General features: G+C 50.3%; 1 protein-coding gene across 2 annotated transcripts in view; it reads left to right on the top strand.

Moving 5' to 3' along the window:
* ARL15 (ARF like GTPase 15) overlaps positions 1-18,134 on the top strand; it is a 261,941-nt gene that overhangs the window by 68,656 nt on the left and 175,151 nt on the right. For both annotated transcript variants that reach the window (XM_081132259.1, XM_081132258.1), the window contains one exon: positions 11,069-11,213. In XM_081132259.1, the coding sequence (XP_080988385.1) occupies positions 11,069-11,213 (145 nt within the window). The remainder of the gene's footprint in view (positions 1-11,068; positions 11,214-18,134) is intronic.

Here is an 18,134-nt window from a genome sequence, read left to right as displayed (position 1 = left end):
GAATTGGGAGGGTTGAAGGGCGTGCGGTCTTTCAGCAACGCTCGAAAAGTCGTTTAAATAAAACCCTTTCTCTTCTTTAGTGTCGACTCGGGCTGGGAACCTCCACGCTAGCGAGCTGGGCGTCGCTGTTCCAGGATGATCCCTTCAGGATGATCCCACGCTTGGTGCTGGGGTGTTTGCTCGATCAGACGGCACATTTAAAGGGATCGTAGGAAGGCAGAGCTTGAGAACGTTAGACCTTAGGGAGCGTGTCATTGGACAGCCTCACTTTTCAGTTGGGGAAACTGAGGCACGGCTAGCGTAAACGTTTTCGCTCCGGTCGCAGTCAGGCTGCCAGGGCCCCCTTCTGGCGTCTCACTCTCCAATTCCACGTTAAATCGCTACTTTCAAGGAGCTAAAGGTGTAATCACTCTTATTTGGTTATTTCCCCCCGTCAGACATGCTTCATCTTTCTCAGTCTCCATCTGACGAATGATTTGAAAGCTAAGAAAACACAATTTATTTTCTTGGAGCAGATTACACCAGCAGAGAAAGTATAAACAGTAAAGTGCGATGCTACACACACTCCGCACTGTGTACCAAGTGGCCATCGATCCCGTCTTGCAGAGAGAACCGCGGTTTAACTGGAAGCAGCCACGTGCTGAGGGCCCGGCAGTGAGTCATGAATTGTCTGAGACGCTGTGACTCGTACATTGTGCTGGGACTCGGTCAAATGGCAGGTCAGTTTTTACTCTTTTGAGGACCCTCCACACTGTTTTCCACAGTGGCTGCCCCAGTCTGCATCCCCCCCAGAGTGCACTAGGTGCCCTTTCCACGCCCTCGCCAGCACTTGTCCTTCCTTGATTTGTGGATGGAGCCATCCTGACAGGTGTGAGGTGACCCCTCATTGTGGTTTTCATCTGCACCTCTGATGATTAGCGATGCTGAACATTTTTTCATGTCTCTTGACCACCTGCTTGTCCTCTTTGGAGAAGTGTCTATTCAGGTCCTTTGCCCATTTTTTAATTGGATTGTTTATCTTCCTTTGGTTAAGTTGTATGAGTTCCTTATATATTTTGGGTATTAACCCTTTATCAGATGTGTCCTTGGCAAATATGTTCTCCCACACAGTGGGCTCCCTTTTCCTTTTGTTGGTGGTTTCCTTTGCTGTGCAGAAGCTTTTTAGTTTGATGCAGTCCCATGTATTTATTTTCTCCTTAGTTCCTCTTGCCCCAGGAGATGTATCAGCAAACATATTGCTCTGAGAGATGTCTGAGATTTTGCTGCCTGTGTTTTCCTCTAGGATTTTTATGGTTTCATGGCTCACATTTAAGTCTCTTATCCATTTTGAACTTAGTTGCCCATTTCCCCCTCTGTTCTGAGAGTTCGTGGTTGGCTTGTTTTGTAGTGTGCAGTCGCTTTTCTTCTTTGTGAGTGTAGCACCTTCGTTTAACTTTAGGCTCTGTTATACGAATAATATCTAGACTTAAGTTTTCATCTCATAGCTCTGTCTATCCCATGTTGCTCTTTTTTCTTTGTCAGGTTTCTTTCATATTAACGCTTTCCTTAGAGGCCTAGCAGTTCATATCTCTCTCCTGATAGCTGACAGTGGGTCATAAAGAGAATTCAGATTCCCTGTGAGCGGTGGGACTTGTCTCCTGGGGCCCTCACCCAGGGGTATTTGGTTGTTTTATTGGGGAGGCCCCAGTAATCATACCTGCAGGTTTTCTCTCTTGGGCTGGTCAGATGCTCCCAAGATGAAATCTGTCCAGCTGCCACCTGGAGATGTAAGAAGCCTGGCCTTTCCTCTCTGCTCCGGGAAGCAGGTGTGGAAAAGGGACCAGGGACCTCGGTGTTTACTTCTCCAAGGGGGACTTTCAGTTACTCCGCACTTACTTCGGTGCGGTGGGCGCAGTGAGGCCTGTCGAATGAGGGATCCAGCACGGCACCAGGCCTCAGTTTCCCGTTGCCCAGGCGTAGTCCTAGTGTACGTAGCACGTCCCTCAGCTCCTAGAAGATCACATTCTGTCGTCAGTAGCTGTCAGCTGGGCAGCCAATGAAAATGGACAGTAGTTCTGGGGGTCTGGACAGTGAGATCCAGCGGCAGACAGTCCCTAAATTTTGTCTGTGTAGAAGAAACCACAAGGAATACCTTTTTTACCCCGTTTTCTTAAGAGGCAGTACTGCTCAGTCGTTAGTTTTTTCTGAAAGCAGATCAGACCTGTGTCTGAACTTCAGGTCACGTTAGTGGTATAGTCTTTGGGAACGTGGCTTGTCTGAGCCGTAGTTTCCTTTGGGGTCACGGGGCTGGTCCAAGCGCAGGCCGCCCAGGGGAGCTGGGGGACGAAGTGCGCTAATCGCCCCGGGGGGCTCGGGCACCGCCTCTCCCGGTTGAGGGCTGTCCACCCGCGTCGCTAGGGGTACGGGAGGGCAGTCCAGGGACTTAGAGGTGCAGGGCAGCTGGCAGCAAAGATGGTCAGAAGTGAGGACCACGTTTCTCCAGGGCACCGTGAAAAGTATTTCCCGAGCTGCGTGAATGCAGGGATTCTGAGTGTTCACTACTGAATAATGAATTTTGTTTGCTCTGAAATAGACGAAATCCCTTTACTTCCCTGGCCTTTGGGGTCAAATCCAGAAATCTTCTCTAAGACCAAGTCTCTAAGTTTAGTGCCTGTTTTCTTCTGTGTAATGTATTGCTTCAGATCTTATGTGCAGTCCTTGGATCCATTTTGAGTTAATTTTTGCACATGGGGATGAACTGTAGCCAGTTCCGCTTTTTGGTATGTGGCTTTCCAGTTCTCCCAGCACCATTTATTGAAGAGGATTTCTTTTCTTCATTGTGTGTTTTTGGCTCCTTTGTTGAAAATTATTTGCCCAGATACATGTGGGTTTATTTCTGGGCGCTCAGTTCTGTTCTGTTGGTCTGTGTGTCTGTCTTTTGCCGATACCGTGTTGTCTTGGTTATTGGCGCTCTGTGGTATCATCGGAAGTCAGGGAGTGTGATACCTCTGGCTTTGTTTTTGTTTCTCAGGATGGCTTTGGCTATTTGGGGTCTTTTGTGGCCCATACAAACCTGATGATTTTTTGTTTTGTTTCTTTAAAAAATATCAGTGGGATTTTGATGGGGATTGCACTAAATCTGTATATTGCTTAAGTGAATAGAGTTGCCATATGACCCAGCAACCCCTCTTCTGGGTACCTACCCCAAAATTTTCAAAACATTCGCAAAGATATATGCACCCCTATGTTCACTGCAGCGTTAGTCCATGTTTCCAAGACGTGGAAACAACTGAAGCGTGCTGTGCTAGGCGCCTGGCTGAGGCGCATGTGGGACATGCGCACAGTGGGACACTCTCAGCTTGAAGGAGAGATGAAGTGCTGCCATTCGCGACGGCACGGATGGGTCTTGCGAGTGTCAGGTTAAGTGAGACGTCAGTCAGTAAGAGCTAAGGACCGTATGATCTCACAGCAGGATGGTGGTTACGGAGTGAAAGGGGTGGGCAGGAGGGGGTAGAGGGGCCCGAACACCTGGGGACGAAGGACTTGACTTTGGACGGCGGGCACAATGCTCGTGCGGATCCCGTGTCAGAGAAACGTGCGCTCGAAACCTGCACGGTCCTGTTAGCCGGTTTCACCCCATACATTTAATAAAGAGAGTAAAGGAATAAAAATATTACAATAGACAAAATGTTGAGAATCACTGCCTGAGTTACAGCCTTTGAGCCACCATCTCGAGGGAACCTTTAAATTTTAACTCCACTTTTCAGCTCTTATCCTCTATTAACACTGAAGGATCAAAAGGTAGGAAAACAGTTTAAAACTGACTTGAAGCTTTTTTACCGTAATCCACAGCCCAGGGTGTGCATTCCCCTCAGTCCCCAGAAAGAAGCCTGGGGGGGTAGCTTGCCCGGGACTTTAGGAAGCCGCGGTCGGAGTTGGTCTGATCGGGAGGGGTCGTGGAAACTCAGGTGATGCAGGTGCCGACGAGCCTCGCTTCCTAGATTAGGAGACATCGGTGAAGCGACTTCTCCAGGGAGCCATCGGGCTCGATTTCAGGGGGACTGACCTTGCCTTTAGTAGAGACGCCTGCCGATGGCGGCAGCCCCCCTCGGCGGGTGCGACGGGACGCCCGCTCCGGTGCTCCAGCCGGTGGGGAGGGCGGACTGTGAGTGGGCTGTGGTGCAGGGGATGCTGAGTGTCCTGTCGGGGGACCGGGCCAGGTGCCGGGGAGTCGGGGAAGGTCGTCTCAGTCAGACTGGGGCGCGGAGGTAAGTCCTGGAGGAAATGCCGCTGCGCTGGGTTCTGGAGGATGGCTGGGAGCGGCCAGAGGGGGCGGCGGAAAGGGGGTGGAGGCCGAGCATCGGCCCCTCTGGTGACACGGAGCACGAAGGGACTCGACCGGGAGCTACAGGCGTGGTTGGCACGGGGGCCATGGGTGTGGTGGGAAAATAACAACAACTATGATGAGTTAAGTTTTGTTTGTCAAACTCCGTTTTAGGTGCTTCACAGAGATTAGACATTGTCTCATGTGATCCCTGGAACAACTTGGAGGCCAGAAATGACGGGAAAGGCCAGGTCATAAAGGGCCTGTCTGCTCAGACAGGAGTTCAGGCTTTGTCTGGACGGCTCTGGGCGGGTGGGAAGATTAAATCCTGGGAAGACGGGACGTGCTTTCGGAAGATCACCGCTAGCGTTTTGGAGACTGAGTTGGAGTCGGATAAGGCCCAGGGGGAGAATGCCAGTCAGCAGAGCTGAGTGTGTCATCCGGGAGACACGCTGCAGGGCCCTGGGCCTGGAGAGGAGCAGGAGGTTGTGGGACCAGGTCGGACAGGTTTGCAGGAACTGGTGACCGAGGCGATGGGTGGGCCTGAGCACCATTTGTTTGGAGCCTAGAGATTAAGTGAGAATGCTCTGTTGTTTCCCAGAAATCTGCAGTAGGAGTTCCAGTTAGAAAGCACAGAAACATCATTTCAGTTTGATTTTTTTGTTTTCCTCTTGTCTGTTACAAGACTGCCCATCGCAGTTCCCAAAGCACCAAGAGCAGAAGAATCTGTCTGCTGGGGTCTTCCCTGGGGGTTTTCAGACAATACTAAAGCCACTGGAAGGGCTGCCTGGGGACCCTAAGTCTTTGGAAATACTTTCATCCCCTGACTCTTTCTCAGTGTACAAAATATAGAAAAACACCCTTGTTAAGGAATATTAAAAGTGTTGACGGATTTTTTTATGCCTTACTTTCTGCTTAGAAACGTTCTGTTTGGATAGTGCCCATAAAAGAGGTTTAATAAAAAATGTATTAACCTCTCTTTCGCTTTCAGCTACATTTGTCTTTCTTTGCTCAGTAGAAGAAAATAGTGTGTGGTCTGTCGCTGACCCAGGTGAAGCCCTGATTGGGCATGTTTATTAATATGCAGGTAAAGCCTGTCCTCATTACAGATGGTCATGCCTCGGAATTTACTGCTGGTTTTATTGGATAACTCTGTTGTTATAAAAAATGATATTTAAAGATTAGACATTCCATCTGGCCGTTATAAGAGAAGAATTACATCCTGAAAATAAAGGCATTTTCTACTTAGTTTCCTTTCTGAACGTAGTTAAAAGAACACAGTCTCGCTCTAGCCGGTGTGCACAGTGGTTAGAGCATTGGTCCGAGGACCGAAGGGTCCCGGATTCGGTTCTGGCCGAGGGCACCGACCTTGGGTGTAAGCTCAGTTAGGGCGCGTGCGGGAGGCAACCAGTTGATGTGTCTCTCTCACATCGATGTTTCTCTCTCTCTCCTTCCCTCCCACTCTCTCTGAAAAGCAATGGAAAAAAATGTCCTCCGGTGAGAGTTACAAAAAATGAACAAATACCGCCCAGAAACACAACTCATCCCCCTGACCTAGTTCCAATATGAGAAGACTGAAATTTTGGAGAGCTAGGAATATACGAGAGACTTGGATTAGAGTCTCTTTAACTCTAATTATCAGCTAAGCGCCTTAACTGTTGAAACCAGGCCTCGAGAATGCCACTGACCAGGGGTGACGGGTGTGCGGGCTGGGAGCCGCGTGGGCCCTGGCCTGGTGCACACAGTGGAACTCCCCCCCCCACCCCCCGCCCGTTCGGCCTCCATGCCTGCTGGCTGCTGAGCACAAAACCCCTGCTTCTCTTGGTTTCTTTTGCTGCTGGAAGGAGAAGCCAGCAGCACTCCGAGCCCCCTGTCTTCTCTCCAGCCTGCCCCCCCCAGTTCAGCAGGAGCCGGTCCTCTAACTGCCTGCGATTGAGGTGCCGTGGCCCTCACCTGACAGTGTAGGGACCGGGCCTTGCATCTGCCCCTTCCTCCACCAGGTGTTCGTCTGTCCACTGACTTACTGAACTCACTGTCCCTTGAAGCATTAAACACCCCCGTTCTGCTGCTCTGGTCGCTGGCTGCAGACCTGGAGTCCTGGGCCGAGAGAGGGCGTGAGTCAGAGCCCCGAGGCTGTCGCCCTCCCCGGAGCCCTGGCTCTCAGGCGCCTTTTCCTACCTGCATGCTGCCCTGGGCAGCATCCACCCGACGTCTCCCTCCTGACACCCCGCGGGTGTTACCTGGGGGCTCAGCGCTGCTCACGTGGCTTGAAAACGGCTCTGGGCCAGGCTGTGCGGTTCAGACCCAGCTCCACTGAGGCGAGTTAGTTTACTTCCCTGGGCCTCAGTTTCCGTGTCTTTTTTTTTTTTTAACCCTCACCTGAGGTTATTTTTTCCATTGCTTTTCAGAGAGAGTGGAAGGGTGGGGGAGAGAGAAACATCGATGTGAGAGAGAGAGATTGATTGGTTGCCTCCTGCGCAGGCTCCGACCAGGGCCGAGATGGAGCCTGCAGCCCAGATATGTGCCCTTGGCCGGAATTGAACCCGGGATCCTTCAGTCCATGGGCTGGCGCTCTAACCACTGAGCCAAACCTGCTGGGGGCTCAGTTTCTTCGTCTTAGCATCAGAAGCATGTAGTACTTTTTTCGTTGGGTGTTCAAGGGAGTGAATGAATGAACACACACGAGTCACTGATAGCTGGTGCTTAATCCTAGTAGCTGCCTTTTTTTTATTTTTTAAGTTATTAGCACACCCATCCTTCCTCATTCCTAGAATGCATTTTTAAAATTTGTTTTCATTGATTTTTAGAGAGAGATAGAAACATCAATGATGAGAGACATTGATCAGCTGCCTCCTGCATGCCCCTGACTGGGGATCGAGCCCACAACCTGGGCAGGCGCCCTGACCGGGAATCAAACTGCGATCTCCTGGATCCTAGGTTTGATGCTCAACCAATGAGCCACACCGGCTGGGCGTAGAACACATTTTGGTTGTATTTTCAACAGACAGCCCCCAATTTGACTATTACAGACTTGGAAAATACTGTAAATTGTGTAGTTTTAAATATTTTCAGACTTCTTAATATTTTATTTATTGAACATGTTTAGTGTTAGAAAACACGTGTAGAAACTTACATTTTAAAAACTTTTTTTTTTTTTAAATTGTGAGAGCTGGTGAGGGGCCTCCTTTCGGTTTTGAAAACAAATTTCTTAGGAATATGTCCACTTCCAGTTACGGTGCGTTTTCTCTCACTTTTACATACCAACTAAGTGAGGAAGCCTCAGCCTGAGGAGGATTTATGGAGCCTGTGCCAGGCCACGCCGGGCCCACAGGTAGACCTGGCCCCTTGCCACAGGGGACCTGCGGTCTGGGTGCTGAGACCTGCTTGTGAGTGAGGAGAGCGCAGGCAGTGACTGGGCTGTGGGAGCCCCGAGCTGACTGGAGACCGTTTTCCAGCAGGACACACCGCTCCAGTCACAGTGAAATTGTGCTCAGAATAAAATCATTATTCATCGTGAAACACTGAGCATCGATGGAAACCAATGCCGTGTCCCTGAAGGCGAGGGATTTGGCGACACGGGACAGTGGGCAAGGCTGGCAGTGTGGGGCAGAGCCCCGGCCGGAGGGTTTGGAGCGAGACTGAAGCTGTGGGACGACTCTGTCCCCTGCTTGCCCCCTGGCACCCTGGGGAGCTGTCCAGCCCAACTGTGAAGCAGTCTCAGGACCAGGACGAACGCATCCTTGGTCAGTGTGTGACTCTGTCAGCCAGTCCTTTTACAGTTAGAAAGCATTCCACGTGGCACAGCGTTGATGGCAGGCGAGAATGTGTGCCGTGTACCGAGGGCCAGGGAGGGAGGGTGAGTTCTCCGTGAGGGAGCAGGACAAGGCTGCCCAGAGCGGGTGCTGCTGAGCAGAGCACCGAGCAGGAGCTGTAGCTGGGCCTTTCCCTCTGGGTGCTCCGGACTGGGGGCTGGGGCGTGAAGTGCCGACCCCTGGGTGCTGCTGAGCAGAGCACCGAGCAGGAGTCCATCGAGTAGGATGAGAGCAGGGCCTCAGGACCCTGGGGCTGGACTGTGAGGCGCTGACTCGTGGAGGGACAGGTTTGTGGTTTGGAAGGAGCTGGACTCATGAAGGTGGGGACCTTGTGGGGACTGAGACACCCAGTTCAGTGCTTAATTCGTGCCTTACAGTGTCATTTGCTGAGCCGTTCCTCACCGAGTACCTGCTGGGACAGTGGCCTCTCAGACCTTCCAGACGCCGGCACGTCCCCGTCAGAATGGGGGCACTTTAGGACAGTCTCGCTGCCTTGGTGCCACCAGACTGAAGTGTGGGCCCTTGTTTACCTTTGCGATTCAACCTTTAGCTTATTTTCCCCTTAATACGCGCGTCCCCCCTCCTCAAAGCAAATATCCCGAAGATTTTGCTTATGGTTTTCAGCTGACCCACTTTCAGCTGAGGAACGTATGATTCGTGCGAAGTCTTTGACACAGTTTTTCCTGGCGATTTCCTTCACGCAGCATCCAGGGCCTTGTCCTCCACGCAGCCCTCACCCCCAGCGTAGGTAGCAGCCTGTGGCACGTGCCCAGCGGACACGTCCTGCGTCCTGACCTGGTGGGAGAGACACACCGTGTCCTTTGGAACAGGATCGAGCCCCACGGAGCCTTGTCTGAAAGACCTGTGAGCTGGGCAGCGCAGGTGACAGACCAGGGCCCTGGCTGCCCTGCCCGGGCACAGTGGTCCCAGCACTTGTTCCGTCTCCTGCCGCAAGTCAGGGCCAGGGCTGCATGTCTTTGCGCCTTTTGTGTCCTGGTCTGGTCTGGGGTGGGTGGGGCACCTGGGGGCTGCTGGTGCGGAGGGCAGCAAAGGGCCCCAGTCTGGGCTGCCTGCCGGGCCCTTGCCCAGGGACCTAGCTGTGCCCTGCGGCACCTTAGGGACCGAGCCCCGTGATGAAGCTGTCTGCCTGCCCGCTCGGCGCCTTCTCAGAGCCTCGAGCAGTGACCCGAGCCTCCCAGCACCTCCCGAGGAAGGGGTGTGGATGCTGTTAACCGTCCGGCTAATCCCCGGAGACGGAGCGTGCTGGCCTGCGGGCCTGCGTGGCCACACAATGCCCCAGTGTCTGGCCTGGGAATGGAGCCAGAGTTTGCCACTTGCTGTCAGGGCTGCCGACAGCATTGTGCTGGGCATTGTGCCCCGTGAAAGGGGCTCGCCCCGAACAATGCCGGCTGCTCGGGAGGCAGACACAATGAACTCTGGTACAGTGTAGTCGGGGGCCGGAGTGAGTCATTTTAAGTAAATTGACTATGAGATCCTAAGCTTCATTAAGTTTTAAAATGAAAAACAAGTGAAAACTTCGTCAGGTTTTGAGGGACAGACTGGAAAAGCATGGACATTAGCCCCCCATTTGAAGTAACATATTAACAGTCTTATTTTTTGGCTCAAAATCTGATACTATTTCTGTTTAACCATAGGATATATTTATTTCAAATCAATATTCAAAGATTCTGAGATTTATTTAAAAGATTCTGCCTTATAATAATTGTCAATCTAACCTTTAGGGTTTTTTTTGTTCCAAAATAGAAAATACTTTATCTCTATATTCTGTGGTTCAGGGGCCGCCTTTGTTTTATTTACATGTGGTTCGGGTTACTCCAGAATAGCTGGGGACACAGACCCTGAAGTGCAGGAAGGAGACTGGCCAGGGGAGGTGTCTTGTCAGGTGATTTTAAGGTCCCTATGATTGGAACCGCGGGGGCGGAGCTGACATCACTGAGCAGAAGAGAGGAGATGGAAGGAGACAGAGAGTAGGGTGCCGTTGCTAAGTGGCTTTTTCTGTCAGAGTGTCTCAGGTGGCCTAGAATACGTGGAGAGCAGGCATGGGTATCAGTGGGCTCGGCTGCACAGGTTTTATACTCTGGGTTTAAAAAGAAGGTGAAATTCTGGAACTTTTGGCCAGAATGCTGAGTCTTGCTGGTGTGTGAATGCTTTAAACGGTGACGCAGAGTCCGGTTCAGGGTAGTTAGAGTCCAGGGGATTCTGGCAGAGGCTCTGAGCAAGAATTGGGGTGACCAGGAACAGGGTCTCTCTCCCCCCGCAAAGACCAAAGCAGCGCAGGAGGAGACCCACTGTGTGGCTAGTGGGTTACCGGCCACAGCTGAACCCTCAGAGCTCTCCTAAGCAAGTAGCTGCCAGCCCGTGGTCGTCTGTGTGGGAGTGCACACATCACACACATGTGCACACCTATACACACCAACAACATACATGCATCTCACACACGGAGGATATATGCACACACATCTTACACAGAACATGCATGCGCACACACTTATACATACATGTGCACACATACACAACACACACGTATATATCACGTGTCTTCAGTTGTCTGTGAGCAGGAACATCCTATTTGACGTTTGAGACGTTGCGGTTTAGAGAGCAGCTGGGTGCCTGGCAGGATGCTCCCGGGCTGGAATTTTCTGATCTCCTTGTGAGCAGGTTCAGGTTGTGCGTCTCGGGCAGGAGAGCCAAGTAATGACGTCACCCTCACAGCGCAGCAGGAGGGGAGCCGTGGGTCCAAACCTGCGCCCTCCCTGGGGATGGAAACCTTGATCCCTTGGTTAAGGTGGTGTCCTCTGGTTTCTCCACTCTAGTTACCTTTCCCCCTACTCAGTGACAGGCTGTTTAATTGCTTCTTAATAACCATGTGCTATGTCGCTGAGGTTTGTGTCCATGTCCATGTTTAAGAGCCGCATCTCTCCTCTCTTGGCAGTGTTTCCGGGCGCTGTGCTGCAAGGGACCCCCGCCCGCGCGCCCCGAGTATGACCTGGTCTGCATAGGCCTCACGGGCTCCGGCAAGACCAGCCTGCTGTCCCGGCTCTGCAGCGAGAGTCCGGAGCACGTCGTCTCGACCACAGGTGGGTCCAGTCTCCCCTTCCTCTCTCACCCCTGATGGTCTCATTTCTCACCTACTGGGGGGCCCCTTCCCCCCTCATTGCTGGTTAAGAGCTCACTGTATTTATGTTACTTTCAGAATCTCTATCTGGTTTTCAGAACAGATTCGAGGGGGTTTAGTCACCTTAAATTGCTGCACCCTCTGTCCCTCTAGGTGGTCATTTCAGTGCCACTGAGTAAGTCACGCTCGGGCAAGTATCACTGCAAAGTGACCCGGAACCTGGGCTTTAGTCTTGTGATGGTGGACGCAGCGCAGGCCCCTCAAGTGTCCGTCCCCTTGAAGTGTCACTTTAACCCACTCTGTTGGTCATGTGGTCCCTGAACAGGGTGGCTGGCGGAGTCCGCGTCTTCCCTCTGCATCACCTGTAGAGCTGGTGCAGGACCACGGGCCAGGTTCACTGTGCTCGTCCCACACGGCCCAGGAAGGTCGGCCTGGGCAGCAGCTCCCAGTCCGGGCCCGGCAGTGTCTGCAGACAGTGTCTGTGGCAGTCTGGTTGTCACGACTGGGAAGGGCTGTCACTGACTTCTTAGGGCGGAGGCCCAGGATGCCGCTGAACACCCCACCAGGACAGGGCAGCCCCACCAGGACGAATGATCTGGCCCCAGGCGTCGGGGGCTGCCCTGGAGCTTCGTCACTCCCCCAGTGCTTCCCCCTTTCGCAGGAAAGAAGCGTAAATTAGAGGAAATAGTGGAGGAACAGTCGGGGAGACAAAGAACAGAGCTGTCCAGGAGGAGCTGACATGGGGCGAGATGTTGTCTGGGAAAGGTGGAGAGAGTGTCCATTTGTCCAGCTTTTGTTGAGCACCTACTATGTGCTACGTCCAGTGTCAGGAGTAAGCCGGGATCCCAGCATCCCAGGAGACTCAGTCCACTGGCCACATAGACAGGAAGTTCGTGTCCAGAAATGTGTAAGGAGGAGGAGTGGCCCCGGTGCTGGGGCGGGGAGGGAGGGAGGCACCGTGGGGTGTTCCGTGTTGGGTCTTGAGGGTGAGTGAGCCTGGCAGACAGGCAGGAATGAGAGCAGACTGGGGGAAGAAAGGCCGTTTGGGGCACAGGGACAGCTTGTGTGGTGCAGAGGGCCCTGGAGCCGATTGGCACCTCCCGGGAACCACGTTTCTGTGTGTCCGCAGTGCGTGGTCAGTAGAAGCCAGGGGTCAAAGCACAAGAGCTGGACAGTGGCCTGAGCTCGGCCATCCTTTTGTACCACGCTCAGGAATTCGAGCTTCTCCTGCAGGTTGTCCAGGGCTGGTGGAGTGTTTGAAGGAAACCACGTGGTCAGTTATCTGAGAAGGGCCACGCCAGCCGTGACGTGGAGGCTGAACCATAGACCTACTGTTGGCCATTATGAAGGCAGTGACCACAGAGAACTATTCTAAGGATAAATAGTTCACACTTACTGAGTGTTTGCTGTATACCAGGTGCTAAGACGGAACGTGGTTGTGCTGTACTTGGAGGTATAAACATGGCAGTTACGAGACAGGGAGCATTCCCACTGGGGGTGACAGAAGCCCACGTGAGGGTGCGATCAGGCAGAGAGGACGGGGTGGGGAGAGTAGGGTGGAAAAGGCAGCGGTGTCAGGGAACACGTAGTGCCCCCTGGGTTGGGGCCCCAGGTGTGGAGATGCGGGGGGCGCGGTGACCCGCGGCGAGAGGGCGCCCGTGGAGCGGTGAGCCAGCTGTGCCCTGATTGTGCGGCTGGAGGGCTGGAGTAGGGTCGCTTCCCCCGGGAGAGTGACTCTCGCATTGGGAAGCGGGGAGCAGAGGAGAACACGGTGAATCTGACTCGGGCTTCCAGCCTGGTGATGGAGCGGATCCAGAGACGAGGGAAAACGTGACAGATGGGTTTAAGGTGAAAGGTAATGAGTCTGGTTTGGGCCATGATGATTTGGAGGTGTCGGCAGGCCCCCCAACAGTGATCCTGATGCAGGACAACAGGCTGGCGGAGATCCAGATGTGAGAGGTGACCGAATGTGGATTGGGTGAGATGGGCCACGGATGAGAGGTGGGGGAGGGAAGAAGGGTGCTCATCACAGCTCCGGTCTTCATTATTGCTGCATGTCCTGAGTGCCTGCTGTGTGGCTGCCCCTGACGTCTGCATTTACTGAGTGCCTGCTGTGTGGCTGCCCGACGTCTGCATTTACTGAGTGCCTGCTGTGTGGCTGCCACTGACGTCTGCATTTACTGAGTGCCTGCTATGTGGCTGCCCGACGTCTGCATTTACTGAGTGCCTGCTATGTGGCTGCCCGACGTCTGCATTTACTGAGTGCCTGCTGTGTGGCTGCCCGACGTCTGCATTTACTGAGTGCCTGCTGTGTGGCTGCCACTGACGTCTGCATTTACTGAGTGCCTGCTATGTGGCTGCCCGACGTCTGCATTTACTGAGTGCCTGTTAAGTGGCTGCCACTGACGTCTCTATTTACTGAGTGCCTGCTCTGTGGCTGCCCCTGATGTCTGCATTTACCGAGTGCCTGTTTTGTGGCTGCCACTGCTGTCTGCATTTATTGAATGTCTGTTATGTGGCTGCCACTGATGCTTGCCTTTATTGAATACCTATTATGTTGCTGCTACAGATGTGGGCACTGAGGCTGCATCAATGAACAATACAGACAAATATCACTGCCCTTTGGAGATTACATTTTGGCATCTGCATTATTCAGAGATCTAAACCAGGTGGTTCTGTATAGTATTGTATAAATCAGATATGAACAGGAGATTCAAAGAACCAGAGTTAAGCAGTATAGACATAAGTCTAAAATCTGAGAGAGGGCCATTGCATGTGGTGACAGTGTGGTCATTAATGACGGAGATAGAAGTTTCAGTAGCATGTTAGGGTGGAAACTAACCTGAGGTGTGATGGGCGGTGAGCAAGCAGAGGGAAAGAGGCCGAGATTGCCCTTGCTTTTTTTGCCCCCTTGGCTAAGATTGCACATAGATGACTCTTTCAGGGTAGACAGAGTCAGGGAAGGCGGTGTTAAGGGCGTTTGTTTTTAGAGGAAAGGTGCCACATCACGTGCAGGTGGACAGAGGTGTAAGGGGTGGTCGAGGGAGAAGGAAACACTGAGGATGCTTGAGAGAGTGGTGAGTGCAGGGATGAGCGGGGACGCTGACTCTGGTGAGACACGGTAACTAGAACTGGTCCCCCCCCCCAAATAACTGGAAAATAACTGTCTGGAAAAAACCCAGACAAAATATATGACACAGTTTTCAAGAAAGTAAATATCAAGCAACTAGGTTCATTTTCTTGAAAACTGTTTCCAGAGGGAAAGGGAGGTGGGGACAGGCAGAGGAGGGTACAGGGGGGTTAAATGGTGATGGAAAGAGACTGGACTTTGGGTGGGGAACAAACAACACAATATACAGACGATGTACCATAGAATTGTACACCTGAAACCTGTATAATTTTATGAACCAATGTTACCTCAATAAATTCAATAAAAAATATTTCTAAATGAAAAAGGTCATTGCCTTGGCCAGTTTAGCTCAGTAGTCAGAGCATCGTCCTGCGGACTGAAGGGTCTTGGGTTGGATTCTGGCCAAGGGCACATACCTCGGTTGTGGGCTTGTCCGGAGGCAGCTGGTTGATGTGTCTCTTTCACATGGATGTTTCTCTTTCTCTCTCTCTCTCTCTCTCTCCCCCTCTCCCTCTCTCCCCTTCGCCCTTCCTCTCTCTGAAATCAATAAAGACATATTAAAAAAAAAATTACCAGGCATATGAAGAGGCAGGAAAACATGGTTCATAACGAGAGGAATAATCAATCCATTGAAACTGATTCTGACTGACACAGATGTTAGAATGAGCAAAGACGGACGTTAGAACATACTATAATTGAATCCTGTTTGTTCTTAAAGTTAAGTAGCGATAGAGATATTAAAAAAAACGGTATAAAATTTCTAGTGGCAGATACTCTCATAGGTGAAATGAAATATGCACCAGATAGGATGAGTGGCACATTAGACACTGAAGAAGGAAAGATCACTAACCTTGAAGCATTAATGTTAGAAATCATCCAAAGTAAAGACAGAAAGAGACAGAGGAAAAGACGCAAAGAACGTCAGTGAGCTGTGGGACAATTTCATGTGGGTAATTGAAGTCTGGGAAGGTGAAGGGTAGAGAAAAAGACAGAAAAATATTAGAAGAAATAATGGCCAAACAGTTTTAAACTTGAAGAAAACTGGATCCAAGAAGCTCTCTGAACCCCATGCACAAGAGATGTGAACAGAACTACACCAAAGCACATCTTAGTGAACGTGCTCAGAACCAGTGATAAAGAATGCGATAGTTACTTTTATGTGCCAACTTGGCTGGGCCATGATACTCAAACATGTGGTCCAACATTATTCTGGTTGTTTTTGTGAGAGTGTTTTCGGGTGAAGTTAATATTTAAATCAGTGGATTTTGAGTAAAGCAGATTGCTCTCTCTGGAATGTGGGTGGGCCTCACCCAATCAGTTGAAGGCCTGAATAGAGCAAAAGACTAATTCCCCTGAGCAAGTAACTTTGTGTCAATGGTTCTTCAGGCTTCAAGTGCTGCATCAGCAATTTCCTGGTTCCCCCACCTGTTGGCCCACCCCACAGATTTTGGAATTGCCAAGGTCTATAATCGTGTGAGTCAATTCCTTAAGTATCGTTCTCCATATACACACATCCAGTTGGTTCTGTGTCTCTGGAGAACTCTGTGTGTACAACGAGAAAATCTTGAAAGCAGATAAAAGATGTTACAGAGGAAAAAAAGATAAGGGTGACCTCAGATTTCTCACTGGAAACAATACAAGTGAGAAGACAGTGAAGAAAAATCTTTAAAGTAGTGAAGGGAAAAAATTATCAACTACAAGCAGCAAAAATGTCTTTCAAAAAATGAAAGAAGATAAAGTCTTTTTGAGACATACAAAAAGCTAAAACAATCTATTGGTGGCAGACCAGAATTATAAGAAATGTGAAAGGAAGACTTCAGACAAGAAAAATTTCAGTTGGAAATCTGGATCTATACAAAGGAATGAAAAGTGCCAGAAATGCTGGCTACTTGGGTAAATATGTATTATTTGTCTCTTTAAAAGATAATTGTGTAAGCAAAAATAACAAAATACAGTGAGACTTATGACATGTCAGAGTAAAATGCATGAAAACAGTAGCATGGAAGCCATGGGGGGAAGGGAGATACATTGTTGTAAAGTTCTTATATGCGAAGTGATACAGTAACATTTGAAGGTAGCCTGTGTGACAAAGACATGATGCAAACCCTAAAACAACCACTAAAATAACAGAGATAGTCAATAAAGCAGCAAATGAGAGACCATGGAATTACCAAAAATATTTAATCAAAAGACAGAAATAGAGGAAAAAAGGAAGAAGAATAGGTGGGACAGATAGAAAACAAGTAGCAAGGTGACAGATTCAAGCCTAACCATCAGTCATCAAATTAAATGTAAGTAGCCTAGACTCTTTAACTGGAGGCTGAGATTGATATGCTTACATACAAAAAACAAGACCCAACATGTGCTGACTTGAGAAAACAAACTTTAAATATAAAGGACATAAGTCAGTTAGAAAACGGTGAGACATGACCTGTCCTGCTAAGCGTTGTCCAAAGAGCGCTGGACTGGCTGTGTTAGTATCAGGTTAATGTAGATTTTACAGCAAAGAAGAGCACTGGGGATAAGAAAGTTTATTTATAATGACTGAGAGACCGTTTAGTCAAGAGGGGATAACAGTGCTGAACATTTACGTGTCTAATAACAGCATCAAGATAGTCCAGTAAAACTGACAGAACTCAGGCGGGAACTGGACAAACCCACAATTATAGTCAGAGATTTCAGTGCTTTCTCTTAATTAGTGATAGAACATGTAGGAAGAAAATCAGCCAAGATATCAGCCGGGTTGACGTAATTAACATCACAGAGCACCCTACCCAGCGGTAGGGCCATGCTTCTCAATTGCACATGGAACACATAACTGAGGATATAAAACAAGTCTTGATGTATTTAAAAGGACTCAAATCATACTAAGTATGTTCTCAGACCACAGTGGAATCAAAAACAAGAAAATCTCTGGAAAAATCCTCAAATATTTGGAAACTCAATAACTTCTCAATAAGCCATGGATCAAAGAAGACACCGAAAAGGAAATGAAGTGATTTGCGTGGAACGAAAATGCCATCTATCAGAATTTGTGGGATGCTGCTATGGCAGGACTGCAGGACTTCGGGAAATTTTACAGCACGAAACACCTACATTAGAAAAGATGGGCCTCCAGTCAGTGACCCCAGCTTCTGGCTTAGGGAATGAAGAGAGAAGAAGGGATAAACCCAGAGTAAGAGGAAAAATAATAAAGTGGAAAGCAGTGGAGAAAATCATTGGAACCAAAAGCTTGTTCTCAGAGAAGATCAATAAAATCATAGAACTCTAGCCAAATTGATCAGGAAAAGCAATCAGAGAAGACACCGATTAACAATATCAGGAATGAAGAGAGGTTACAGGAATATAGGTTCTAAAAATCGTAACAGAGTGGAGTGGAGTGAACAAGTCCATGCCAGTCAATTTGACAAGTTAAATGTATGTATGAGGGGCAGGGGGTGGTTGGTCTGTGGGCCCATGTGAAATACTCGGTGTTGCACACGGAGAGAAGCGGACTAGCCTCCCTCCCCAAACTGGGTCCCTGAAGGGCGGGCCGTCCCTTCCATTCTGTGCGGTGAGCGGAGGGCCCACCGGGTGAGGCGTGAGCCAGGAGGGCGGGAAGGGAGGGGTTGATGCTTGTGAACCCGTGGGCCCTGTAGCCTTTGAGGCGGCAGGAGGGAGGAGAACCGAGTGAGTGAGGGCCGAGAGGAGCGGGGTGGGCGGCAGAGGCCCCAGCAGGCTGGCGTCAGCCTGATTCCCTGCACCCCGAAAGCC

This window comes from Miniopterus schreibersii (assembly GCF_964146895.1).
Source record: "Miniopterus schreibersii genome assembly, chromosome: 3".
Taxonomy (NCBI): Eukaryota; Metazoa; Chordata; class Mammalia; order Chiroptera; family Miniopteridae; genus Miniopterus; species Miniopterus schreibersii.
Note: the sequence above shows the minus strand (reverse complement) of the source record. Positions and strands in the feature narration are given on the sequence as shown.